This window comes from Schistocerca piceifrons, chromosome 7, assembly GCF_021461385.2.
Source record: "Schistocerca piceifrons isolate TAMUIC-IGC-003096 chromosome 7, iqSchPice1.1, whole genome shotgun sequence".
NCBI lineage: Eukaryota > Metazoa > Arthropoda > Insecta > Orthoptera > Acrididae > Schistocerca > Schistocerca piceifrons.
The window spans coordinates 90,210,602-90,223,156 of NC_060144.1; the positions used below are offsets into that span (position 1 = coordinate 90,210,602).

At 40.1% G+C, this 12,555-nt stretch overlaps 1 protein-coding gene across 1 annotated transcript in view; it reads right to left on the minus strand.

Annotated features, from left to right (window-relative positions):
- LOC124805383 (casein kinase I-like) overlaps positions 1-12,555 on the minus strand; it is a 321,183-nt gene that overhangs the window by 82,603 nt on the left and 226,025 nt on the right. Inside the window, 2 exon segments of the mRNA XM_047265945.1 lie at positions 886-1,037; positions 6,433-6,502. Of these exon segments, the coding sequence (XP_047121901.1) occupies positions 886-1,037; positions 6,433-6,502 (222 nt within the window).

The window sequence follows — 12,555 nt, forward strand, 5'->3', positions numbered from 1 at the left end:
TGAATATAAACTACGACACTTCTCTTTCAGTGTTGCGATTTTCTCGTTTTCTTTTCCTTTTTTCCCATTTTCTTTCCTTACATATATACATTCTTAAGTACAAGATAAACCTCATCATAATCAGATTACATAGGGTAAATGTTCAGTTAATATTATGGAAATATATGAACATAAAGATGACAGAAAATGTTGGTCCAAGAGGAGCATGTTAGGGTATCTGACATGTAGGTAGGTAAAGCAACAGTTTAAAACAAATATAGCACAGACATAACACATCATAAGCAGTAATGGCATATAATTAGATATGTTACTGAAGAGACAAGAACAAATGTTTGAAAAACACTGTTTAATACTTCTGTAGGAGCAACTATTGGGAGATAAGAAGTGATAAAGAAAGTACGAATGACTTTCCAGACAAGCAAAAGGGTTCAGAAGGTTGGGTGCAAACCAATGAAATTTATCTAGGCAAAAGCAATTTTATTTAATTTCAGTTATATTCAAGGGAACTGAAACTCCCTGAAATATGATCAAAACACTTCACTTGGCTTTAGTTATAGAAGTCATAACACAAATTTAGCTTGGTTTACACAAAGCATTTTGTTCCAGTGTTTTAATCCTTCCCATCTTTTGTAATACAATACGTGCCAAATATACCTCGCAGCTGGGGTAAAAGTAGTAATAAGAAAGTTCAAAAACCACAACACAGAAAGCGAAGAACCCATAAAAATGCAACAATCAAACTTTACCACTTGCAAGTTTGAAATTACCTTGCAAAGTAAGAGGTAAACAACACAAAAAGATAGTGTTCCACAATCCACAAAACAGGTGGTGTGTGGAGCACCGAGCATAGCAGATTAGCGTGGGGTGATGGTGGATTATACTTACCACCTGTTTGGCTATCATGAGAACACATTTCAGCGAGAATTTGCGGTTACAAAGAACGAAGAGATCCTCCAGACTGGGGCCCAGCAGTTCCATCACCATGGCATTGTAGCGGCCATCGCACGTCCCGTAGTAGTACACTTGCGGGATGCCTTCTAAAAGCAATACATTACATCTGATCTCCTGAATGTTTGGGGGACCTCCTCTCACTCTCACTGTTGTCCACCTACACCCCACACTTCTTTTAAGTTTTATTTATGTAAAAGCTAGCAAAGTTCTTTCTTCAAAAAGTTTGCAAAGCTTGTACAGAAATAAATAATCAAAATTTAACAACAAGCATAAATATCTTTGTAAGTTATTACAGCAATATGCCAGTTGTGACATCACAAGTTGAGGTATAAAACATTGATTCTATCTCAGTTAAATAAATTTATGGCACAAAGACAGTAATGTAATACACATCTTTACAACTAATATTTTGTGCCTCTACTATTCAAGTTTTACTATTATGCTTGATGATCTGACACACATGGCATCAACAAATGGTACGAAAGCTCATGACGTAGGAAGATAATGCACAGATGATATTTTTTAAATTTATGGCATTTCTTCGAACTACAGAAAAATTATTTATCAGATGCCACACATGGAACATCGGAAGAATCAATCAGTATTGAGAACGAATTGTGTTACAATCTGCTATGTGGTACTCAATCATCTTAACAACAACACATTGATATACCTGCTACTAATCTTTTGGACTGCAATATCGAGATGATTTTATTATTAAGTCCATGATTTTATTCTAATAATATCTGTTATAATATGGGAATTAATAAAATTCTAAGTATTATTTGATTAGTTTCCTCATATCTAGCAGACAACTTCTCACAGTAATATCAGTCCCAAATTCATTCAATATTATTGTAAGTTATGAGTGAAGGCTATATGTAATGGAATGTGATAATGAAATCAAAGCCATAAAAAGATAATCAATTTAAATCACAGCTTATTATGTACATGTTACATTTATAACAAACAATCAAAGAGGATATCAGTGAATCTCTTCACGAAAAAGTAGTTACTACATCTACTGAAAAACTTGCCTTCAAAATAATGCACAGCCATATTAAAAATTGAGTCGATCATGTATGTAGCCTCTCGAGTACCTGCTTTTGACCTGCACTGTACATTATTCAAGCGTTATACAGTCAGAAGACGTTCCACCGTACTGTTTGATGCAGTCAACTTCTGTCTTCAAAGAAGCACATTAGATACAGATAACTTGTGTCTATTATTCTGTTGACACTTAAGTTCTTAACTGAGTATTCATTTTACTTCAAAATTGTGGCACAACAAATAAATCATATTACACAGTGATGCTATTTTTATGCACCAACGATTAATTAAGGTGAGGAGAGTCTGTCTTGTGTGCAAATCACAGATTAGATTGTGCACTTTGGTTCAATGTACCAATAGCCATGCGCCTGTAAATTTAAGGTTGCGATAACTATAATCTCATTTGTCTGTTTTGTTTTGTTTTAGGGTGCAAAAACAACTAGGGTCATACATGCCCATGTCAAAATTGGGCTGGTGGGGCAAAGGGGCAGGTGGGGGAGAGGGGGAGGTGGGGGAGAGAAAAAACGACTACATGTTAAGCTTAACAACAGAAGGAAAGACAGCTAAAAAAAATGTATGTGGAAAGGTCTATAAAATACGCCGTAGAGAAACGAAGGTCCTGAACACAAGATTAAATGTCCTTCGCCAAACTGCTACAATGGACAAAAAGTAAACGTGGTTGTTCACTATAACTGTCGATAACTCGGATGGTAAACGTAAATGAGAACGTAAGTGGTTAAAAATAGGGCATTCCGTTAGGAAACAACAAACTGTCAAAGGTTGAGGGCAACAAGCACAAAGTGGTGGGTGGGGCACCTCTTAACAAATGGTGTTGGCTAAAAGCCAGAGCCCAATATGCAACATATTTAAAATGATCTCACAGCGACAGGGCTGAGAGGAGGTCGTCTAAGACGCTGGGAGGGGCTCAATTCCCCAGAGCATGTTCCCATGAAGGGATGACCAATGATGATGCCAAAGTGATGTCACCTGCAACCTGCCACCTGAAAACACAGATATCATCGGAGGGAATGTAAGAACTAGCAGGCTGGGGTACGAAGACTGTAGCCTTGCCAGCAGCATCTGCAGCTTCGATTCCTGTCAGACCGACGTGACCAGGCACCCTCACACACATCACAGTGATTGCATCAAGAGTGAGCAAGTGACAGCTTTCCTGGATGGACGGTGTACAGAACACAGAGACAAGGCCACTGAGAGATTCGGAGCAGATGACGCAACTGAAAAGCCTGTGTCGCTGGATGTATTGCATGACCCGATACAGGGTGGAGAGCTCTGCTGTAAATACTGAGCAGTGTTCCAGAATTCAATACAAAAAACGGCAGTTCCAATGACAAAGGCACATCCAACACAATGGTCATTCCAAGAGCCATCAGTGTACACAAAGGTACTATAGCGAAGTTCTGTGTGAAGGTCATGAAACTTATGACAATAGAACGAGGCTGGCGGAGTGTCCTCAGGAACCAAATAAAGGCAAGGTGAACAAGTGCTACAACACAAAGCCAAGATGGTGAAGGGTTCACATTCCATCACGAAAGTGACAGGCAGAGTGAAGTTAAGCTGCTGGAGCAAGAGCCGAAAGTGAACTCCAGGAGGTAACAGAGTAGAGGGACATGCCTCATACTAGCAATCAAAGGATTCATCAATGGAGGCAAAAGATGGGTGGCCAAGTATGGCAGACGAACATCATGCATATTTGCTGAGGAGAAAAGTCAGGGGGGTATGACAGCAGTAATTCAGCAGCTTCTGCATAGAGACTCTCGACCGGGCAAGTGGAAAAGGTACCTGTGGCCAAATGGATGCCATGATGGTGAATAGTATTCAGATGGTGTAACAGGGACAGACGTGCAGATGCATAAACAAAACACCCATAGTCCAGTTTTGAACGGACAAGGGACTGGTACAAACGGAGGGAAGTGTGATCTGCTCCCCAGGAAGCACCAGCGAGGACATGTACGACATTGAGAGACCGCGTGCAGAGAGACCGCGTGCAGCGGGCGGCCAGATAAGACCAGAGGGAGAACTAAGAAAGTTTCTTATCAAGCTAGCTAAGCCACAGGAATTTTGTAGTTTCAAGAAATGGAGGAGCAACAGGCCCAAGATGTAAAGACGGTGGATGAAACCAATTACGCCACCAGAAATTCATACAACTGATTTTGTCAGTGGAAAAACGAAAGCCATTGTCAGTGCACAATGAGTAATGATGATCAAGACATCGCTGAAGATGCTGCTCAAGGATGCAAGTCCATGGAGAACTGCAATAGATCACAAAATCGTACACGAAAAGGGAGCCAGAGATGCCCAGTGGGAGACCGTCTATTATAGGGTTAATGGCAATAGCAAAGAGGATGACGCTCAGGATGGAACCCTGAGGCACACCATTTTCCTGGAGAAAAGTGTCCGACAAGGCAGAACCCCGTATGTACCTTGAAAACTCAGTCTTTTAAAATTTCCTGAGGGAAACGGAGCACACGGCCATGGTAACTATAATCTGATTTCAAAAATGTCCATTTCAGGTATGTCATACTGCAGTCCACTCCACTTGTTCTCGCAGCACTGGACAAGTATAAAAGTTATAGACTGCTTGTTAACATTTCAAACACACACACACACACACACACACACACACACACACACACACACACAAGGGTGGTGGACAAAAAGGATTGTTATAGAAAGGCACTGTGTTTGATGTGCCACACAAGGTATAAACCACAGCTCAGATTTAGCTGCTTTCCTTCTTCTCTCTCTACTTTTTAAGGCACAATGTAAGTAACAATAAGGTACAACATGCGTGAGTACATAAATCTGGTAGAGAGTTATACAAGCAGTTTTATGTCCATAATTTTGCTTACGCCTGAGAAGTTAAAATGGATTTATTTATTGTTTCAATTGTGGTGGAGTAACATATGATACCTGTATCTGAACATAAAATGTACAGATAATTTAAACAGCAAATCAACCTCATTATTCCTAAAGGTATTCCATCGAGTACTGTTAACCATAATTTAATGATCTTGTTGTGGATATGATTTGTAGTTGGAAGTTTCTTGAAAAGTTAGCACAATGCACTTATCAGCTCTGTGCAGTATTTCAAGGAAATAATGAAAGGATGATGGATGTGGGTTTCTAACTTTTATAATAATTCCTCTTTTCCACTCTTGCCTGCAGTGCACTGAATTTTTCTTCCACATTAGCAGTAGAGTGGGCTTCATGCTAAGAAGATTAGTGGCAGGCACACTCCCACTCACTTTGACACATAAAATTAGCATCCTTGTTCACTATTTGCCTTTCTATCCCCAGAACAAAATTATTTGCTTTAGTCTATAATCATACTTTTATTTTGTGTACTGGCTACTAGTTTCTATATCAAGTATCATCATCCGATCAATGTCTGGTGTACTGTCATCAGACTGGGCTTTTACAGTTTGCTGTTGGACGAACGTGTCACAAACATACAGAACATGAAAAATTTCTTCCTATAAGAAGTCTGATAAAACCATTGAAACCATTTAATGTTGTGTAGTATAAGACACTTTTCTGACTTTGTGCTGTTTTCTAACACAGTGACAAGTTTTGCCAAAATCCGGATACCAGATACTCAATGGCAATTAACTTTACTACAGACGTGACACACACACACACACACACACACACACACACACACACACACACACACAAATTGAGGAGTTCCTGCACATCCTCATGGAAAATTATATGCATAAATGTACTGGGTGATGTAAGGAACGAATGATGATTTAAATGGGCTCAAATTTGAAGTATTAATCTCAATAGTTTGTGGCACGCAACACGCACATTTTTTTCTGATGTAGAGCAAGAGAGAAAATGTCTGTTGTAAACTATTTTCTCATTATCAGTGAGTTGTTCAATTACACTTGTCACATTCTATGAACATGTTTCCAGGTTCAAAAACAATGATACATTATTACGCTATGACAATAAGTCCCCTAGTAAAGTGAACAGTTTCGTTTCTTTTTTTATCAGACTATTCTTCTGCAAAAATTAGCTTCAGAATATACACACAAACTACCTGGATGAAACAATAACTATAATAATATTTGTTTACTTTCATAAATATAAACCTACAACAAAGACCTGTTATTCAATGCTTACACCTGCACACGATGTTTCAACCAATGTCTGTTTAAAAGTACTCCTATTATACATAAACATGTCAGTTTTATGATGTCATATTTAAACAATCCACAAAGTATTTTAAGAAGAAAGGTCAACCTTTCTGGTTAGCTGCAGTGAAAGGTCTTGAACTGTCAATCTGGTTTCTTTTACTTCATTGGGAACACATCAATTATTTGTTTATAATTAATGTACATACACTTAATTAGATGTCACATTATCAATCATAGGAAATGAAAGCTGCCAGTAAAGACGGCTTACCTTGAGATCCGAGTAGTTTGTAGAATCTGTACTCCAGATGCAGCTGTGGTGCTTTTGACTTCATTGGTTCCTGTAACAACAAAGCACATATGAGGTCTCTAGAAATTGATACTTTAATACAAAAAGTGTGAGAGAAAAATACAAGGGCAGTTTCCTTTTTGGAGGTGGTGGGGGAGAGAATATGGAGAACAATAGCATTTGTTTACAGCATCCAGAAACTTCATTTGGTTGCATGTAATACCGCAAACAAGGATTGAAAAACAATATGGGCAATATGAGTTCTTAATGAACCTATATAAAAGAGAGACAGGGAAAAAATAAGTATATTGTTTTATGGTTTTGAATATGGCTACCTTTTGGTGCCCGTGCATAAGATTTAAAAGCCTCAAGTTACATTGCACGAATGCAATAGTAAATGTCTAGACCAGACAAGCACAAATTAAAAACATTCCAGTCTTTGGTATGTACACCTTGCAATGAAAAACATCAGACAGCTTTTAAATTTTCATTCTGCTGAAGCTATCCTTAGAGGTGTCGAAACTTAGCTCAATGTATTGAACAACCAGTTGGCTTTGTTATTTCTCCATTGTATGTTGTTTTAAGAAACTAGCAGCATGCTGCTTATCTCTTATTTTCTTTTTGGCAAAGGTGAAACATTTGACAGTGATGATACTATAGCAAGAAATACACAGCAAAGTTCAGACCAATAAAATACAGTAAGTGCTGCAATATAGTTGATAACAATAATAATACATAAATGAAAAGATATAAACAAACTCAAGACATATGTCTCTTTTTATGGACATAACTGAACCACTTGCTGCCAACAATACACTCTACAACACACTTTTGAGTAATATACAACATTTGCATGCTGATGCAGAACCTGGAACCAACTTTCATAATACTGATTAAAACAGTTTGACTAAACAATAATCCATGGACTCAACTTCCTATTCGTTTTGAATTGGGATCTTTATCTGACCTTGTTTAGAAGAAGAAAGGGGAGAGAAGGGGAGGGGGGGGGGGGAGGAGAAGAATATATCCTTAAAAACTGATAACTCACTACTTATTTGAAAAGGTAAAATGCGCACAATTTTATTCAACGTACAAACATGAACTTGTCAATGGGTCGTATGACTGATAAAATTTGGAAATTTAATATTGCAAATCATCAACTCTCTCTCTCTCTCTCTCTCTCTCTCTCTCTCTCTCTGTCTGTCTGTCTGTCTGTCTGTCTGCCTGCGTGTGTGTGTGTGTGTGTGTGTGTGTGTGTGTGTGTGTGTGTGATCTCTGCTGGGTGCTGGGATGGATAGTGGGAAAGAGTTATGGGATTGGGAAGGAGAGGGACAGCAGAGTAAGGGTGGGGAACATCCTATGGGAGTGTACAGAGACAGGATTGTGGGCTACTAGATGCTGCATGGACACACTGTGTCGCAAGGGGTTGTAAGGGTAGGGAAGGGAAGAGGAGAGATGCAGGACTATGCAGGTGCACTTGGAGTACAGAAGGTGTATGTAACGCAGCAGTGAAGGGGTAAAGGCAGTTGGGGGGACAGAGACTAGAGAAGGTTAAGGCCAGAGGGCATTGTAGGAAAGAAGAATATGTTGTAAAAAAAGTTACAAACTGCACAATTCAGAAAACTGGTGTTGGTAGGGAGAATCCAATAGCACAGACAGTGGAGCAACTGAAGTCAAGCACACCATTCTCAGTAGCTTGCTCGGCAACTAGGTGGCCCAGCTGTCTCTATACCATAGTTTAGTGGTGGTCATTTAGAAGACAGAGCTTGTTAGTGCTCATGTAGAATGTGACACAGTGGTTGCAGTTACGTTGGTAGATCACGTGGCTGCTTTCACAGGTGGTCCTGCCCTTGCTGGTGTAGGAGATACTTGAGATAGGAGTGGAGTAGGTGGTATAGGTAGGATGTATGGGACAAGTTTTACATCTAGGGCTATTACCAAGATATTGGCCATGGGGCAAGGTGTTGAGATCAGGGATGTGATAGGGATGGACTACAACACTGCACAGGTTCAGTAGGTGGCAGGATACCACTATAAAAGATGTCAGTCTGCGAAGGCAGCAGTGAGACTCTCAATATATTTGGAGAGGGTCTGCTTGTCACTGCAGATACAATAACTATGGGTCACTAGGCTTCTTGGTGTGGAATGGTAGCAGCTGTCAAAATGGAGGAATTGTTGGTTGCTGGAAGGTTTATTGTGGATGAGGTACAGACAAAGCCACCCATGAGGTGGAGCATGACATCAAGGAATATGGCTTGTTGGACAGAGGAGGACCAGGTGAAGAAAATGGAGGAAACAATGTTGAGGCTTTGGAGGAATGTGGTTAGGGTTCCTCACTGTTAAACCAAATCATGATCAATGGATCTGAACCACATGAACGGTTTGGGATTCTGGATAGGAAGCACTCCTCTACATGGCCCATGAATAGATTGGCATAGGATGGGACCACACAGTTGCTCATGGCTGCATTGCATATTTATTTGTAGGTAATGCCTCCAAAGATGTGGGCAACAAGATAGTTGGTAATAGTAACCAGGAAGAAGGTTGTAACTTTTATGTCAGCTGGGCAAAGGTATATGTAGTGTATTATGAAGGTAATCTAAGGTATGTTTGTGTAGAGGGAGATGGCATTAAAATTGACTAACAGGGCACTGAAGGGCAGGAACTGTGAACTGTGGCGTGTCAGTAAAGCAAATTGTTAAGTGTCTTTTATATAGGAGGGTTGGTTGCAGCTGAAGATCGTGGTCCACAAGGGCGGAGATTCTCTCTCTCAGCGCACAATATGCAACCGCAATGAGGTGTCCTGAATTACGATGTTTACATATTTTAACAAAGGAAGGAGATGGTAGCAGTTCAGACAGTTGTGGGTGTGAGGAAGGTAACACACAGCCTACTGAGGAGGCAGTTTCTGGGATGGAGCTAGGAATTTGAGGGGGGTGGAGGGTTGGTGATCATACTGGATTTCTGGAGTGGGGTCAGTGTGGCAGGTCCTTTAGGTGGAAACATCTGACAGATGGTGGTGCATCTCAGTCAGGTAATCCCAGTGGTTCTCAACCACAGTGGTGGAGATTTTTGTCAACAGATAGGATTATGATAAAGCCAGTTTTTAGGTGGTGGATTGTGTTCTTACCCGCAGATATCAGGTTGGTTTGCACTTTGATGGGTTTGGGAAACAATGGTCAGACAAGGTTTGAGGTTAGGAAAGTCTGTTAAGTAAACGGGGGAGGATTTAGGGGCAGTGTGGTGGATCACAGTTAAGTGGAGGAGTAATATGAGTTGGCAGAGGTCAATATTGGTTTCGGGTCAAGTCTGATAGTTAGGATAGATTGGTTAGTTGGCATCCCATCTCGGATTTTCCATCATTGCGCAATGCTCCAGCGCAATGGTTTTAAGCGGGTGTGCCATGGCACAATTCTGTGGCGTGAGATTAGCTACGTGGCTGAAGGTTTATAGCACTGCTAATAAAAGGAACTGAACTAATTTCAAAGAATATTTGTTTTCAAAAATGATGAACAGAATATACAGTAATACTCCAGTAGAACTTTAACTTGGTTACAGGTTATTTATTGGTTCACACCTTACAAGTAAGAGTTGTCAATGAGACACCGAGGCTGTTGCTTCTCACACACAAAAGCTCAGTTTGTGTTGGAATTCAAGACACACACACACACACACACACACACACACACACACACACACACACACACACACACACACACACACACACTTCCTGTTCAAAGAGAGGTCTATGGTGTTTTTTGTTTTTTATGTAGCTTAGAGCAGAAAATCCCAACTGACAAAAGCAGGCTGTGGAAAAATGCAACAGGGTATTAACTGCTTTCACTGCTCTTACTAGGTATTGTTTCTTCACTAACATCCAAAACTTGATAACATCACATTTCAGTTAAAGTGTTCAATCTGTCAGTGGTGGATTCTGGAGACAGCACACGGACTGCACAGTTCACAGTGACGGAGGGAAAATATTGTGCCCTGTTATTCTCAAGAACCAAGAGCTGATTTAAAATGAGTTTGTAGGTTATGTCACCATGTGGATCTACCTTGAAAGTAAGAGAAACTATTTAAGATTTTCTTTCCGTGTATGATTTCCATGTTTTAAGTTTTATTTAAGAACCTGGTGAGTTTATCGCTTGACATCAGCACATTTTCTTCTTCTCCTTGCATATCTCCATTCAGGTAATTTAAATGGTGGAAAATATCTGCCAAATAGGCTACCTTTGCACACCACTCATCATCATTTAACTGAGTGGTGAAGTTTGGCTTTTTAATGCTGAACATATTTAATAGCCCTTCCCTCAATTCAAAAAGTCTTTCCAAGGCTATTGATAACCAGCAAATTTCAGTATGCATGAAAGAGTCATGTTGAGATCCCACTCAATGACACAATTGTTTGAGAAGTCTTATTGTAAGAGCCCTTGACTTAACAAAATTTACTATGTTGATGGCTAACTGAGGACAGTTCAGCACAAGAAAGGAATTTTTCAATATCTAAATCTTCATCAAAAATCTAACGTAATTCAGTAATCAAGATTTCTTACTTATATCAGTTGACTCGTTGAGCTGTAGTGAAAAACATGACCATTGCTCAGTTTTTCGCAGACAATACACCGAATATCTTAAGACATGTCATCAATCTGGTGGGAAACAGTATAGTTTGACAGTGGAACCAAAGATATTGCCTTCCCAGCGCCATCACCTAACATCAATTTCACCATTTCTTATGATGCAGGAAAAATTAAGTCTTCTGCAATTATGTGGGGTTGAATTTGTTTTGCTATTATTTCAGTAGTTTTATCAGTGGCTACTTGCTTTTTCAGAAATACTTAAGTGTCCATGTTTGCTATTCAAATGGCTTTTCAGTTTACAAGAGACCATGGATTCGCTGCTAACATCCTTACCACAGCGATAACACTGGTTCCCATCAGATCACTGAAGTGCTGCCAGGTTTGGCTAGCATTTGGATGGGTGACCATTTGGGTCAGCTGCTGGCAAGCAGGATGCACTCAACCATTGTGAGGCCACCTGAGGAGCTACTTGATCGAGAAGTAATGGTTCTGGTCATGGAAACTGACAACAGTCGCGAAAGCAGTGAGCTGACCACATCCAGTAACACTGTTCGGCTGATAATGTCACAGCAGTCGGTTGGTACCAATGAGACTTCCGAGGCCTGTTTGGACAGAGGGGGTGGAGGTGGGAGGGGCAGAGGGATGGATTCATTGCTTAGTTTTCCTGCATAAGACACGTTCGGGTAATGGAAAGTTTTCAAGTCCACTGAACATCACACTAAAGCATGACTAATTCTCTTGTTACCACACTTACAAAACATTCCAGTATGTCACACTGCTTTCAGGAGACTTCATTTGGAATAAGTTTGTTCTCACTTTTGTTACATTTATTTGTTTTTGTCAGACAGTCATCTTCAACTCGATAACCACATATATAAAATGCCACTCACAGATTACTCTTCTGACCTGTTCTGACTGGCCCACTGTTGCCTACATGGCAGAATGTGTAGTAATCTATGATCATGGGACACTTCATCATCATGCAGTTGATCCATTCAAGCTGTTATTGCCAGTAGAGGAATCCTGGTGATGTCACTGCTCCTTTATCCAAATTTACTATTTATCTGGCCTCCCAAGGACTGAGTGGACACCGTACCAGATCTATCTACTGTAGAGAGAATCTGAGGAGGTACCAGGAATCAAACCTGGGTGCGCTTCTGCACTACCCATTCACCTAGGGAAACAGTCACTACATAATCTTCATGATGTTTGAAATTACAACGAAAACTGTGGTTCAATGTAACGAGAAGATAAGAGAATGAACAACTCTATTCTAATATTTTCCCAAAGTAGCTAGAATAATGTGCCCTTGTATCACTACCAAATGGCCCTAATGTTTGAGCAAATGTAATTGTGATGAGTCATGTTTTTGTAATATGACACTAACAGCTGCTGGTAAAAATGCTGAACGATGTCCCCAATGCTGTATTTTTTTTTACAGATCATATATCTCAAGATGTGCCAGTCAGCGACTTACCCACATTAAGCCTCCCCCCCCCCCCTTTCCAAACACTGTTTCAAC